The sequence below is a fragment of the Nicrophorus vespilloides genome, unplaced genomic scaffold (genome assembly GCF_001412225.1).
Source record: "Nicrophorus vespilloides isolate i.1.1-1 unplaced genomic scaffold, Nicve_v1.0, whole genome shotgun sequence".
In the NCBI taxonomy this organism is placed as follows: Eukaryota; Metazoa; Arthropoda; class Insecta; order Coleoptera; family Silphidae; genus Nicrophorus; species Nicrophorus vespilloides.
Genome location: NW_017097721.1, coordinates 1 through 16,801, shown reverse-complemented (window position 1 = coordinate 16,801; position 16,801 = coordinate 1). Strand labels below are relative to the sequence as shown.

Below are 16,801 nucleotides of genomic sequence, written 5' to 3'. Positions count from 1 at the left end.
GAAGCATCAGATTAATAGGTAAAGAAACAAACAAAAGTAACCCTCTCTCTTAAAACATTCCAAATCGAAAGTAAGACAACATACTGTAACGTGGTAAAATCGACAACGCTGCAAGTGCGCTCCACGTTGCAACTATGTTTCCAAAATTCGAAGAGACCGCAGCGAACCGCGGAAGAAGACGGTTGAGGTCTCCAGTTTAAGAAGATATTCTGATATATTTGTAATCTCCAAGAGGACGGTGTAGGTGCTCTAGAGGAGCTAAGGCCCACCGTCGGAGAAGAAGTTGCTGATCTGGAAGCAGTTGTTAGAGTTCTTCCTCTCTATAAAAGGAAGTGGCGCCCTGAACCTTCCCACGTCACGGACTCACGCCCTAGCGGGTTGAAGATTGATATATCTTATGTTTTTTTATGTACACGAGCAATATCGTGTTACAATACTTACACTCACAGGACATCGAAAACTCATACCTGTCAATGAACCCCACTCATTCCCAATTTACAACTTTTTGTTGTCTCATACATACATATTACCTTATTGTGTGTTGGCTTTGGTTAACACCACTGTTCCACATTTAATTTACCTATTAGCAATAATTTATTTCGCGATTACTAAATGTTATATGAAGGATATTTTAAAATATTTATATTGTTGTATTATTTGAATGGTTTTATTCTGTATATTGATTTGAATAAAGTTTCAGAAATCAATAACCATAATCTATTATCTAACTAATAACAACTCTACTAATAACCATCGAAGATCAAACGAAAATGTTTTCGTGAAGAAATATGTATGATAGTATGCGTGAAACAAAAACGAAATCAGTATAGTGTCAGAGTATTATATAAAATCCCTGGTTTTGTCAAAAAAATAAAAATATTGAAAAAAAAAAAGTAGTGAGAGAGTGACAGTATAGTGAAGAGGGAAGTGCAATTTTAATATCGCATGATTTTATCGAGGCAATTTTAATTTGATCAAAAGGAGGTGGAGGAAGAACCGGAGTTTCTTCATTTTAATTGGAGTATGAGTGAACATTTTGTGATAAAGCTGAGGAAATCGACGAGGTCGAAGTGCGCTAATCAATCGGCGACAAGATTGGCAGCGGCGCGCAGAGCCGGCCGCAAAAAAAAGACGACGACGACGGCATCTTCGACGTCGACGTCTTTGTCGTCGTGCAATATCAGCAAAAGGTGCTACTGCAGCCCGCAGCCCAGCAGTCCGATTGAGTTCCCACCCATCTGGTCAGAGTTTCGATCCAATGGACAGTTGTGCGACGGCACCGTGCGTTGCGAGGACGGTACCGAGTTCAAGGTACATCGTGCCATCCTCTCGGCCGTCAGTCCGTACTTCAAGGCCCTCTTCACCAACTCCATCAATCGCAATCAGCCGGAAAATAGGATCGCCGTCATGAACGCTCCCAGCGATATATTCAGGAAGCTGATGGACTTTGCATACGCCGGTCATTGCCTCATCACCGATGATACGCTCGAACCTCTGATACGGCACGCCGATCAGTACGAAGTGCTCGGCGTCGTGCAGCTCTGCTGTCAATATATATTAGGTACAAAAAATATCTGTACATCAATCAACCAACATTCTATTACATTTCTTTTCTCTCTCCATCTCGCACACAAAACACTCACTTTCTCTTATGATTATTGCGTGTGAGTGTGTCCTTTTTTTTATTCGCGCAAGATCATCTGAGTCCTGAGAACTGTTTGGGAATGCTGCGGTTCGCGAGGCATTACTTCTGCGTGGAGCTGGAGCGCAGGGGACGTCGTTTCGTGCGTTTCAATTTTGGCGAGGTGCTTAAATGCGGTGACGGCGGCAAGGAATTCGAACGACTTCCCGTGGAGGATGTCATCGAGATCCTGGGGGACGACGATCTGAACGTGCGCTCCGAAGAGGCTGTATTCGAGGCCGTGCAGAAGTGGGTGGAGCACGATATCGCCGGTCGCGCCCATCATCTGCCCGATCTGTTGAAAGTCGTCAGGATGGGCAACCTTTCCGCCGAATACCTTACATACAGCGTGCTGCAGTGGCCGCCTATCGACGCCGACAATGTAATACCTAATCCACATATTACAGCTTCATCATCGTCTTTTTTACTTGATCACCCAACACCGTCGCCGATTGTTAATAGGAGCACGCGCGCGCTTTCTTCAAACAATCACGACGCGTTTTTGAAGACAATGATGATGTTGCTGCTTAATAATTGTGACTAATTGATTAATTATGATTTTGTTTCTGTTGCCGTTGCGGCCGAGGAAGGAATGCAAATCGTTGATTGGTGACGTGTTCAAGCTGATGGATAGCGCACCGAAAGACGCGACCCTAGGCCATCATCCGCAGCTGAGACCCAGAGTGCCGCACGACATCCTCTTCGCGGTGGGCGGATGGACAGCAGGCAGTCCGACCAATTTCATCGAGACATACGACACAAGGGCGGACAGGTGGTTGCTGTCGCGAGACAACGACCTCGTGCCTAGAGCCTACCATGGCATCTGCACCCTGGACGGACTCATCTACATGATCGGTAGTTAGGCTATTAACTTGTTTTTACTTTCCCATCTAATTCGTCAATGTTTCAGGCGGCTTCGACGGCAACGAGCACTTCAACACAGTACGGTGTTTCGATCCGGCTACCCATCTGTGGAAGGACTGCGCTTGCATGTACTACCCCAGGTGCTACGTGAGCGTGGCAGTGCATGGTGGCAGGATTTACGCGATGGGCGGCTATAATGGTCGCATCCGGATGAGCTCCGCCGAACGCTACGATCCCCAGGTGAACCAATGGCAGCAGATACAGCCGATGCAACGGCAGAGGTCGGACGCGAGCGCCGCAGCACTCGACGACAAAGTACTGCAGCAAGTACTTACAAAGCGATAATCAAAAAAAATCAATCATATCCAATCTGCAAATTGCATACGTCTGGGCGAATCATAAGTTCATGCTCTGTCCTATATACTGGTATTATTTTTTTACTTATGCCTATTCAATCAATTCGATATCACCGAACGCTTGAACTTATGACTCGTCCGTCTTATAAACGCGCAAACATAAATAATGCTCAGACCTGTGCAGATTTACATCGTTGGCGGCTTCAACGGCACCGAAGTCATGAACTCGGCGGAGGTGTACGATACTCTCACAAATCAATGGTCGTTCATTCCGCACATGATATCCGCCCGATCCGGAGTATCATTGGTCGCCTTCAAGGACACCCTGTACGCCCTCGGCGGTTTCAACGGCTTCACCCGACTCACCTCCGGCGAAAAGTACTCGCCAAATTTTCACCATCACTGCAGCAGCAGCAACAATAACAACAGCATAGGAGGAGGAGGATTAGGAGTAGGTGGCGAATGGGTACAGATAGCTGAGATGTTCTCGCCGCGCAGCAACTTTGCCACCGTCATCCTAGACGAGTACATCTTCGTCATAGGTGGATTCAACGGTACGCATGAAGCGAAACAGATGCATCGACCACCAACAACCGCTCATAATCATATTGCAACGTCGGATGTTTACGTCTTTCACGGTCCTGGCCCTTATAATGTATAATTTATAGATCGATTCGTAGCAGGTTCTACAACGATCAACTACGTCGAATGCTATGATTCCGAGGCGAACGAGTGGTTCGATGCGGCCCCGATGAATCTGAACAGATCGGCCCTGAGTGCCTGTGTCATCAGTGGTCTTCAGAACGCCAAGGACTACTCGCTGTTGGGGAGAAGCGTCAGCGAGTTGGGACAAGGGGCGAGCGGATGTCAAGCGCAGCAAGACACAATCACCGCTGCAACTACAACACCAGCACCATAGACGACAAAACCATACTCCATTTAGATTTTTATTTGATATTCAACGGCGCTAGTTGTTTTTAAGAATATTTTAACCGTTTTAATTGTGGCATTGCCCTCTTACGCATTATACTGAATGAAACTAGACGAAATCAGAGGCATGAGAAAATAAAATTTTATATACAACTTTATAAATAAATACAACTGTGGCCTTTCTACGTCCATCACCCGCACACTCTCATAATTAACACACACTGTCATAACATCACATACCCAATTAAAGAAAACATTCTTCATATGTAAAAATAAAAATTTAAAAAAATTGAATAGTACCAGAGTTTATTAACATTAATTACCTTTTTTTTATTCCGATTTTCTGACAAAAATATGAAAAAAAATAGTTAATTTATACTTGAGAATTGATTTTTAATCTGCTTGATATGTGCTTCAATTTACAAAAGTATTAAATGTTAATTATGTAATTGTTATTTGGCATTTTGAATGCTGGTTTTCCTTTATAAGTATAAATAAATTCCTTAAAAGAAGGTAAAACAAAGCTACTATGTTTTTTTGTGTTAGATAATATCGAAAATCGGAATACCTATATTTGATTAGTGATTCTTAAATTTTTTGGTCTGCGATTATTTTTTTGCGAACCCCCAAAAATATATTTCGCGACCCCCACAGGGTATAACTTATAGTAGATGTACTGACCAAACCACAATGCCGGCAGTTAGATCATTGGAAAGGTTATAGTTTTCTCTTTAATTTGCATATTCGATTGTTTAATTATCACAAGTGGTAATAGATTAATTTAAAAAAACGTGTAGGTATTGCAGAAAATTGAAAAAATTAGTTAAATAAATGGTTATATTCATATATTAGCAAATTACTGTTTTAAAGAATAATTCTTTAGCTTTCGTTTGCTATAAAATAAATTAGTTTTGGTCAATTAATAAGAAAGTTATTAAGCTTTAATGCGATGGCAGTTTTCGCGAATCAAAATGTAAGTCCCCCCCTCCAAGTTGATTCACGAAAATGACTTAAAATTTCGATTTGCATCAGGAGAACAGGAGTAGCGAGGAGGTATCTGAGCTCCTAGCATCGGTCGTTCCTGATTGGTTGGAATTTAAAATTTTGAAATTTACGTTTGTGTGAGTGACAGCTACTGGCGCAAGTTAAATTTAAATGTCTTTATTTGATTTCTTGTTTATTCTACTTCTTCTATTTCCTTGTATGGAAAACCTTTCTCTGAACTTCACACTTCACTTCGGGCAAGTAGCAATCGAACATGTAAACAACCATTGATCACTAAAGTTTTTTGTCTTCAGAAAACATACAACAGAAATCTCTGTATATTTTAGATCAACATTAATTTTCAAAATTCTTCTAGAAACAAGTGCTTACAAAAATACAGGCCATTTTCGAAAACGTTGTTTTCCAAACTATCTAATACCAAATCTGTATTTACACTCATTTTAATCTGTATATATTCAAGATCAATATTAATGTCCAAAACTCTTCTGAGAGTTGATGTATACGAAAATACAGGCCATTTTTGAAGACGTTATTTTACCAAAGTTTGTTAATCAATTATGAAGACACCTAACACGCTAATTGTAATCCTTGTATATTCAAGATGAACATCCATATATAATATTCTTCTGGGAGCTAATGTTTACGAAAATACAAGCCATTATCTAAGACGTTGTTTTCCTATTTGTTCATCAAACTGTATGTATGTTTGGTTGTCTGTATTTTAGGCGTAAAATAAATATTTAATTTTTTGTGACAGCAGGCGCCATCTGTTAGCAATATTCCAAAGGTTGTAGTTCAGGCATTTTGGCGCTGCACAAAATCCACATCCTTAAAAACGTTCTAATTTAATTAAACCAACATATAAAAATAGTGCTTGAACATATATAATGTTATTACTTAAGTCTAATAATTAAAATACTAATTATCTTTCGAGTTATATGCATTTTAATTAATACCAGCAGCGACATCTGTCGGAATTTGTAGGAAATAGTCTGCAACCGGCATACGTATGTGTGGTTGCAGACATGTTTCTTGAATATTCCTGCAGATGTTATTGATTCGCGAAAACCGCCAACTCATTAAAGCTTAATAACTTTCTTATTAATTGACCAAAATTAATATATTTTATAGCAAACGAAAGCGAAATAATTATTTTTTTGAACAGTAGACTAAAAGATTCAAATATATATGAATATAAGCATTTATTTAACTATTTTTGTCAATTTGCTGCAACACCTTTACATTTCTTAAATTAATTGATTACCACTCATTAAACTATCAAATACGCAAATTAAAGAGAAAACTACAAGCTTTGAATGTACTTCTTATAATCACTATTTCATAACAAGATCAAAAATAACAATAACAACAAAATAATAGTAATTAATTAAATAAAAATAAATATAATGTAAATAATTGAAAATTAACTATAATACAAATTTATATAAACAAATTTTGTTGAACATTTCAACGTTTCCATTAGAAAATGATAAAGTAACGATGACTCAAACTATTCGGTTTCTCCTCTTATTATTTAAGTGGAAATGCTATAGAAATATTGGGTTTGGTAATAACTTACTTGTAAATCCCTAAATTCAATTCCTATAAAATAACGCTTTCGAAATACGACACGTTAATTAACGTTAATTTGCACACATTCGAGGCATTCATTGAATCACTGTTATTCCACACATCCGACAATGTTTGTATGCGCTTTTCATTCCGTCGCTAATACATGACTAATTCTTGAGATTATTTCAATAGTTTGCTAAAAGATAACTCTACAATCTTATTCAAAATTATTCATTGCAAAACGCCCAAAAAGAATCGAATAGTAAAATTGAAATTAGAGTTTTGTACGTGAAACCCGTACAATAATTGCAAAAAAAAAAACGTGACAAAAGGAATTTCTACTTGTAATTCTTATATTCTGCAAAAACTTTCTATCATTGCTTCTTGCAGTCCATTTTCGTGTATCATTTGATCTACTAAGGCTGCACGAACTGAATGTTTTCTTTAAAGTTTAATCTAGAAGTAATATTAATAATTCTTATGCACATAGAACCTCGGTCTATTTTATATATTTTATTATTGTTTGATTATATCTATTTAAATTAATATCCTAGGATTTTACATTCATATTTAAAATTAAAGAATCTTTAGGAAAACATAAATGTTATGCAGAAAAACATTGTCGCAGCACAAGAAAAATCCATTTTTTTCTACTCAAGGTAATAAAATGTAATGCGATTCAAGTCTAAAAGAGATTGTATAAGAAAGGTTTTGGAAGTGCGAGGAAATCCATGTACGTATGTAACGTTCCAAAGCGACGAGGAAATGTGTCACCGTTGAAAATGCATATGTAATAGATGTTAATTCCAGAGTATAATTGTCGTCGAGGAAAACCGATGCAGATGTGTTGATTCGATGGATGCTAAATTAATTATTAAGTGAAACCGACGTGAGAATTCCAGACCATTATATTTTATTTTGTGTAGAAAGGTGAAGATAATTTCAATAATTTGATTTGCACGATGATCGCACTTGCCATTAGCTGCAGAGGAGGCCGTATCGCAATTACTCAACGTGAAAGTTGTGCAATTTACGGCGTGAATCTTCCTTCGCTAAGAAAAAATAAAAGATGATACATAAAACGTATAAATTTGCTCAGAAAATGCAGAACGTGAAATCGAGTTTCTTCAAGTTTGACATTGAATTATCACTAGATGCCAAATGATATAAAACTAGTATATATGATTTAAAGAATGAATATTTGGCTTTAATTTGGTTGCTTAATAATGAATTTGTCGCTCATACTTATCGAGTTACAAACAAAAATGTAAAGGCACTGCTTTTTAGAAATTTAAAAAAACGTTTTTTTCAAGTTTGACTGTGAATTATGTCTAAACAAAAAATGATTCAGCAATACTATTACATATATTTTAAAGAGTGAATATTTGGCTTTAATTTGGTTGCTTAATAATGAATTTGTCGCTCATATTTATCGAGTTATAAACAAAAATGTAAAGGCACTTCTTTTTAGAAGATTAAAACAACGTTTCCTTCAAGTTTGACTGTGAATTATGTCTAAACGAAAAATGATACAGTAATACTATTACATATATTTTAAAGAGTGAATATTTGGCTTTAATTTGGTTGTTTAATAAGGAATTTGTCGCTCATACTTATCGAGTTATAAACAAAAATGTAAAGGCACTGCTTTTTAGAAATTTAAAAAAATGTTTTTTTTCAAGTTTCACTGTAAATTATGTCTAAACGAAAAATGATACAACAATACTATTACATATATTTTAAAGTGTGAATATTTGACTTTAATTTGGTTTCTTATTAAAGAATTTGTCGCTAATACTTATCGAGTTATAAACAAAAATGTAAAGGCACTGCTTTTTAGAAATTAAAAAACTGCGTTTTTTTCAAGTTTGACTGTGAATTATGGCTAAACGAAACACGATACAGTAATACTATTACATATATTTTAAAGAGTGAATATTTGGCTTTAATTTGGTTGCTTAATAATGAATTTGTCGCTCATACTTATCGAGTTATAAACAGAAATGTAAAGGCACTTTTTAGAAGTTTAAAACAACGTTATTTTCAAGTTTGACTATAAATTATGTCTAAACGAAAAATGATACAGTAATACTATTACATATATTTTAAAGAGTGAATATTTGGCTTTAATTTGGTTGCTTAATAATGAATTTGTTGCTCATACATTTTAAGATATAAGCAAAAATGTAAAGGCACTTTTTAGAAGTTTAAAATAACGATTTTTTCAAGTTTGACTATAAATTATGTCTAAACGAAAAATGATACAGTAATACTATTACATATATTTTAAAGAGTGATTATTTGGCTTTAATTTGGTTGCTTAATAAGAAATTTGTCGCTCATACTTTTTGAGATATAAGCAAAAATATTTCGAAGCTACGATGGTTTTCTGTTTTAAACTTGCGTAGTGGGTGGCATTATTACATCCACTTCTGGCCAAGATTGCTGGAAGATAACATACTAAGGGTATTTTCTACCTAGCCCTTTATCACCGGATGTACTGGAAAATTCCATCAAACCATAAAATAATAATATTTTCTAAATTGTACATGTATTCATTTTGACCTTATTAAGCTACACAATGTTGTTATATGTTTGTTGTAAAAGCTGAACGTGTTCGGTAGTTGTTTTGCGTTTTGCCGTTGTTTGTTTTGATTAATTCCACACGAACGAAATCAAGACGTTGATGATATTATTAAAGCGATTACTATATTTTTTTTTAAATTTACAAAAGTGAATTGCGACTCGCAAGGATTAAATAGAAACCTTCATTATCGTTATATATTTATTAAAAAAATAATTAACTAAAATAATCTCACGTTTGATAATCAGCAATGTAAATGTTGATTCAATTTCCTTGAGTTGACGTTAATCATTAATTAAGTCTATGATAAACATTATAATTGTATGTTATAAATCAGAATAATTAATGGTTTTCTTTATACATTTGGATGATAATTATCAAATAATAAGTAGTTATTTTAATATTAAAATATTTTTTAATTGATTTAGCTTCTGTTGATTGTTTTGAAAATGGTAAAAAACAAACAATAACAGGATAGTTTCGTGTAATATTTTTAGATTGTTTTATTTTTTTAACAAGAACAATGCGAATACAGTGGAACCTCGCTTAACGAGTTTAATCTGTTCCAAATCAGGGACTTCTCTTCTCATCGTCACTCGTTATGCGAAACGTTGCTCGTTAAGCGAGTCATTTTTTGTACAATTCATTTTGCGAAATGCTCGTTGCATATTAAAAAAAAAAAATAGTGAAAATTGTTATTTTTGTCAGTGTTTAATGAAAAATTAAGGAATTAATCATATTTAAAGTAAAAAGTATGTGTATAATAATTAAATATGATTTGGTTTAAAAAAAATGTATGTTTTTGACATTTTTCGATGTAAATTTATGTGGTTTTGTTGAAGAGTGTCTGGTTATTGAATTGTTAGTGGTTGTTGGTTTTTGAAGTAATTAATGATGGGTTGTAAAGTCGGTTAACGTCGGCATTTAATGTCGAAACCTTCGCTTGCATATGTATATGCACAAACACATGGAACGGAATGAAGAGAGTCCTCTCTAATGTGGAACCCGAGGACCGCCCCACCAACGCAGTGCAGGTACGTACGTAGGTAGGTGCGGGAACACACCGGTATTCCACATCCACAGGTAAGGAAATCGTCGGTCAGTCCGTGTTCGGTACGTAACGCAGTAACGCTGCTGCAGGAATACCTCCTCCTTCATAGACACTAACAGCAGCAGCAGAAGCAACAACTACAACAACGATATTCATCTTCGGAGGATTCATCGTGCGAATTCTTTCGAATGTTGTGCATTCCTTTGTGCGGTGTTCTGTGACGTGAGTGCTTCTTCGAGAGGGACCGAAGGACCCTCTAGTTGTTTTGTGTGATTGCATTTCCAAGAGGACATCATGACCATCACCTACACCGGGGAAGTACCCAATGGAAGCACCTTCGGCTGTTTCTGGTCCATTCTAAGGAAGTATGTCTGCAACGCTCATCCAAAACTTATTTTCAGTATACAAAGCTATAATATTATAAACATGTCGCGTGGTAACCAGAGTCTGAAAATAGAATCAATTACAGTGTAGAGAGAGAGAGAGAGAAACAAAGAGCAAGAATTAAGTAAATAGTATTTAAGCAAAGCTATTACTTAATTACAATATTTGAATCACATAATAACTGTTATTCGTGTCATGTAATTAGGCTAGTAAAAACCTCAAAAGAACAAATAAATAGACGTACTTAATTTTATAAAAAAAATATATATACTGCAACAACAAATTGTAATAACTATTTCCATAATAGTTGTTAAATAATCAAATTGTTTACTCGATTGAAACTTGAAAACAGTTTGTAATAGCTATTTTGATATGCAACTCATAACAGTCTTTAAACTGAAGATTGAAACTTGTAAATGGACACGTTTTATGCATTACTTATAATTTAAATTTATTGCACTAAAATTCAAATTAACGTGAGAATAATCGCTGAAAGTTACAAATTTACTTATGTTTTAAATATTATTTATTGTCGCCTAATTACTTTCAAGTTAATATATTAAATAGTAAAATTAATTATATAATATTCTTTTTCTGGTAAAATGAAGCAATTTTTCATATTTTAAAAGTAAAAGGTATTTATGATAATAGAAATAATGATCATTTTTGAAGATTTTCACTGAAAAAAAATGTATTCTTATTTTTAGTTGTACAAACTTTAATATTTTATAACTAAAAGAAAAAATAAATCTATAACGTAAAACTTAATAAATTTACTACTTATATTTTTTTAATGTCAAAGCTAAAGTCCAAATGTATAAGCAGTTAAGTTTGCCTATTCATAGTTAGTTTAAAATTATAGAAATAAGTCACTTCGACGTAATGTAGTTAAAATCCAACTATTTTCAATTAACAAAAATCTACCTTAACTTTCTGTCCATTATTTTCTAATTCAATATTTGTAGCTCGTTCCTTTCTATTTAAAATTTGTAGCTACATTTTAAATTATAATTTAAATTTCTATTTGTATTCCATTCATATTAAAGTAATATGTTTAACTATAGTATTGAAATCTTATATACTTTAGAATATTGATTTGAAAGTTTTATAAAATTTCCAATTTCGGAAAAGTAACAGTTTATTTCAATTTGTTTTAATTAAATTTTAGATGCAAACAAGTTTTTTTTTAAAGTAAAGTCAGAGCAAACACGTTATGTTTTCTATTCAGTTGCGGATGGAAGAAGAAAAAAAAACATCTCCGAAAGCAGAAATTACTTATGCAAGGCATTTAATTGCGCGCACGAAGAGCGAAAACCATTAAACGGATGTCACATGAAAAACACGGCAATTAGTCGGGACGTTTTCGTGCGCGTCTCACGTGAAGATGATTGCCTTCGTAATTAAAGAGACGCAATAATTTCGTGTCGAATTTGTCTTAAAAATTATGTAAATTGGAGCGACAAAACGTGCGTTCAAATTTGAGTTTCCTCTTTAATTACAAGTGAGTTTCGTGAATAATTAGAAAATTTACTTAATTCATTGGAAATTTGGAAAAGCTTTGTCTTTAAAATTGTAATTGATATGTGTTATATTATATGTTTATTTAGATTCAATTTAATTATATAAATTATATAAAAATGAATTAAATTTGTAGTGTGTCTTAATAATTGAGTTATTTGTAAGAACTGAAGATATCTTTGTGACATCAACTATTTTCATTGGAAGAATTTTCAAACTAAAAAGACATGAATTGTATTAATTTAATGTTATTACAAATGCGGTTATTAGAAGAACAATTCATTATGGAACACGCAAATTCTATTCAATGGAATAATCACTGTAGTTTCACAAATAATATGATATTATTTACATCCACAACTGAAGTTCTTTCTGCAGAGACAATGGGCATTCTTGTGCGTTAACAAAACCATAATTCTACACGAAGAAAATTAATAATGGAGCTCGAAAAAAGAAAAAAAAAACTTGCAGCATAAATGTACTTTGTGATTTACGCTTATTGAAATTTCAAATGGAAATGATGATTTATGCCCTTCTTGCTTTATTGACACATTGAAGAATCGTTTCTGTTTGGTGAGAACGAATATAAAAAATTCAATGAAACAAACCGATTTTTGTCTGAGTGAAAGCAATGTCTGCGCATATGAAATAACCAAAACTTAGTTTAAAAAAAAAATAAATAAGAACAACAACAACCACAGCAAAACTAATAATAAATAAATGGCACGGATTTCGATGGATTCGTGCCGAGCGAAAATCGTGGAATATTTGAAAGCGAAACTAGCAAAACATCAAAACGGTCTAAAACTACATTTCGCGATAAGTCACATACAAAATAAACGGAGAAAGTTTGCGCGCAAAATCACCTTGGATGTCCACTACATTCGTTGCAAACGGAAAAACAATAAATTTTGTATCAAGAATATGTTTCAATCACGCTTATTTGCAAATAACACACACACAACTTTTTTTTTTATACATGTTTATAACATATAACAAGATTCATTTAATGCAAAGTATTCGTATTTAAAGTGATGCAAATTCGATTTTTGAGCGAATGCATATGTAATTTTTAAAAGTTTCTACTTTTAGGAAAAAGACTTGCATCAAAAATTTAAATGCAATTAAAATTCAAGGTTCATTTAGTAGAATGTTTAGAGTATTTCAAGATTTTTCACTTTTATAAACAAAATAATCATATGATGATGTTATTTTCGTCATAATTTCATAAATTGAAATATTAATAAAGTTGTCAAAACTTCTTAAATATTTTCTAACACTTTTGAATTGATTTAAAATTTAGATTTTTGACAAAATCTTTATTATATCAAGTTTTATTAGTAAATTTGTGAAAATTTACCAATACTTATTTTATGTCGTAATAATTTTACTTACAATCTATTCAATGTGAACATTCTATTTTCCTTCTAGTTATAATTTATCATGCGATATATCCAAAAAGGCAACTGAGTAATATTTTTTACTTTCAAGCATATTTTAGTTTCTTTTTTGTATAAATTTCAAATGGGTTAGATATAAACTTTTTGATGTTGAGAGATTCATCTTTTACTTGTAAACTAACACCAAATTCGATTTGTTTTCCTTTAGTTTCGTATAAAATCTTTGCAGTATAATTAAACAGATGTTCTCACATTTCATATTAGCATAACTACATAGATTTATGCACGTACAGCTCTCAGCGATCGTTGACATTATTTGCAAATAGCTGCGAGCATCACCAAGGATTTGATTAGATTTCAAACAAAATGCTGCACTGCTTGCTCCATATAAATCCGCAGTTCGTTCGTTGATTGCGTAATGAGAGCGAGCGCGAATCGAAACGAAACTGGGTTACATAAAGTCCGTCCGATCATTTGAATATTGCGAGCCACTTGTATAACAAATAATGATCGATCAGGTGCACACACGATACGTAACAACACACAAATGGGAATAATATTAAATCGAATTGAAAGTTATTGTTTCTACATTACTTTTACTTCCATACAAACGCATGCACCCAACGAATTCCAAAATAGAAACGTTCAGTCATTCAACAATTATATTTTTAAAAAAATCTAACAACTAAATCTCCAATTGCTATAACATTAATTACTCTACCATTATTAATTTTTAATACAAATCTTATGAAATTTTATGTAAAGATTACAAGTTTTAGATCAATAAATTTCTTTATATAATTTAAATTATAACACACACATAATTAATTATCTACGAGCTGTTAAAACGTAGAGCGTTTAAAAAAATCTTAACAATATTTCATCACATTATGAATTTGTTTCTTAAAAAAAAAATATATATATAATCCACATCAAATTTCTTAGAATGAATGCTGCAGATTGGGAAACCCTGTTTTATATAGTAATAAATACTCATTTCGACTGTTTTCATTCGCCATTTGCATAACACGTTTGATTTGCATACGGATTTGAGTCGACAACGAAAACCGAAAGAGTAGTACAGATTATTGAATTTAATCAGAAAAAAAATTAATAATGTAAAATATTTTAATAATATTAATATTTAATTTTATATTTTGTATTCAAATTTTGATTTTAAAATAATAGTGACCTTAGATGAATTCGTTACTATAGAAACAAAAATTTGTTTGACATTAAATTAAATGTTGGTGGATGAGTGAAAAAAATTGTGAAAACGAGATTAATTAATGGATTTTTATCAAGATGATGAAAGTAGTTCGAAAAACAATCTTTTAACTGTTAATTCATGTAAGTTTTACGTAATTCTTACTATACTTTTAACGTAAATAATTTTACTTTTGAAAACATTATATTTTTTTTCTATGATTTATTGTATTTATGAATAAGGTCAGTTAATTAAATTATTAATAGTCTTACCTAGATTTTGATGAAATAATTAAAGAAAAAACACTTGTAGAATGTCTTCACGTTTCACTCGCCGTCTTCTCTCATTTGACATATGTCATGCATTGAGTTTTGTTTTTTTTTATTATTATTCTGTAATCAAACCATCAAAGCCTACTAATGAGTTTCATATTTTCTAATCCAGATTTCCGATGTTTAAACAAAAAAAAATATGTGAGATTCTCAATTCCTACATAAAAAAATGTTACTTTTTATAAATTTCAATAATTCAAAGCAATACCGTTAGGTTATTATTAAAAGTTTAGATTGATTTTTTTGTATTGAAAATATTAATAATATATTTTAAAATGTTGTTTCTTGTAAGATGGATTCAATAGGACGCGACTAAACGAATTAACGGCCTACGTTTGGCAAATATTTGTCTTCTTTTTTTTTTTGGAGCGTCCGACAATGAATGGCAACTAGGTACAAATTGAATGAACAGTTAGATGTTGGCAGGTGAAGTGTACGTTTAGAAGACGTATACTTGCACATGTGTAGATTTTTCTTGTGAGAGCGAGAGAGAGATGCAAGTAAAACATCTTGTGTGAGATCTAACACCTCAAAGCAAATGATGAAACCTTCATGGAATAAGCATAAAAGGAACACGATGCACTTTGTACATTAATATTTATGTTTGTCGACGACGTGCCTGGAATCGATGAACGCAAGACATATTTTCAGACTGAATAAGTTGTGTATTTATGCATATAAAACAAAGCAGATGTTTCATTAATTTATAATTTGATTGCAATAATTTGTCACAAAAGCAATATTTAAATAATTTAAAGATAAAATTGGGTTTAAAATTAAGGTATTTCCACAATTTCACTTCCTCTTTACTTCAAGGTTAATTAAATGCAAATCTCTTAAAATATCAAGAGATTCACCATATTCTTATACAATCGATTTCATTGAACTCTCATCATTTTCTTTTTCTTCTTTCAAGCAGTAAACATCTTTCAACTCTTTCTAATGTTTTGACCTTCGAGCGTCGCGTTTGATTTTCGTGTAATGTATCATTGCAAAATCCACTTGGCGAATACGAAATTACTTCCTGGCTCCTTCGGTTCCAACCAATAAATCACTCAACATCTCTTGTTGTTTGTTTGTTGTTTTTTTTTTACACTTTTTCGTTTCTTTTGAGAGCAATCTCGAAGTGTGCTCAACTGATAATCAAACGAGGACGTTTCTGAGTTGAAAAGAAAGTCTGCGGTTCTCCCCTGACTCATCCCATGCAAATAACATGTATCATTCTCGGAAAGCGAATCTGGAACTACCAGCAATTATCCTGTCGCAACCAATTGAAATATTTGTTATTGATTACTCAATAACTTAAGTTTACTGTTATTTCTAGTGTTTATGATGTTTCTGCATAAACATTATTCTAGTTCTTATTTTAAATAATATTTTTTTATAAGCATTTTTAGAATTCTGATAACAACATTACATATTTTATTATATAAATTAATGTTCATAAAATTTAAATTAAGTTAAGTTTCTTCTGATTGTTGATAATGCAAATGCAATATGTAATATATTTGGTTTCAACTGGATTTCTATTATTAAAAATTGAATTGTGAATTGAAAAAGTGAATTGTAAATTCAGAAGGATCATTGTGTTTACTGTTACTTCTAGTGTTTATGATATTTCTGCATAAAAATATTCTAGTTCTTATCTGAAATAATATTTTTTTATAAGCATTTTCAGAATTCTGATAACAATATTACATATTTTATTATATAAAATAATGTTCATAAAATTTAGATTAAGTTTCTTCTGATTGTTGATAATGCAAATGCAATATGTAATATATTTGGTTTCAACTGCATTTCTATTATTAAAAATTGAATTGTGAATTGAAAAAGTGAATTGTAAATTCAGAAGGATCATTGTGTTTACTGTTACTTCTAGTGTTTATGATATTTCTGCATAAAAATATTCTAGTT

At 32.6% G+C, this 16,801-nt stretch overlaps 1 protein-coding gene across 2 annotated transcripts; it reads left to right on the top strand.

The window, feature by feature from the left end:
- Nucleotides 1-1,333: 1,333 nt before the first annotated feature.
- LOC108560818 (kelch-like protein 10) lies at nucleotides 1,334-4,080 on the top strand. Of its 2 annotated transcripts, XM_017918513.1 has the most exons (6): nucleotides 1,334-1,561; nucleotides 1,696-2,063; nucleotides 2,272-2,536; nucleotides 2,592-2,860; nucleotides 3,086-3,455; nucleotides 3,582-4,080. In XM_017918513.1, exons 1-6 carry the CDS (start codon nucleotides 1,408-1,410, stop codon nucleotides 3,818-3,820), a joined length of 1,665 nt encoding a protein of 554 aa, XP_017774002.1. In that variant the 5' UTR covers nucleotides 1,334-1,407; the 3' UTR covers nucleotides 3,821-4,080. The 2 variants fall into 2 exon arrangements, with proteins under 2 accessions (XP_017774002.1, XP_017774003.1); XM_017918514.1 differs by having other exon boundaries at nucleotides 1,487-2,063; nucleotides 3,570-4,080.
- Nucleotides 4,081-16,801: the final 12,721 nt, after the last annotated feature.

What these genes read in the sequence shown, in the direction of transcription:
- LOC108560818 (XM_017918513.1), top strand. Translation starts at nt 1,408, where the DNA reads ATGAACGCTCCCAGCGATATATTCAGGAAGCTGATGGACTTTGCATAC. An exon ending in CTGCTGTCAATATATATTAG is followed by an intron (nt 1,562 to 1,695) that starts GTACAAAAAATA and finishes TATTCGCGCAAG; the next exon opens with ATCATCTGAGTCCTGAGAAC. An exon ending in CGGACTCATCTACATGATCG is followed by an intron (nt 2,537 to 2,591) that starts GTAGTTAGGCTA and finishes TCAATGTTTCAG; the next exon opens with GCGGCTTCGACGGCAACGAG.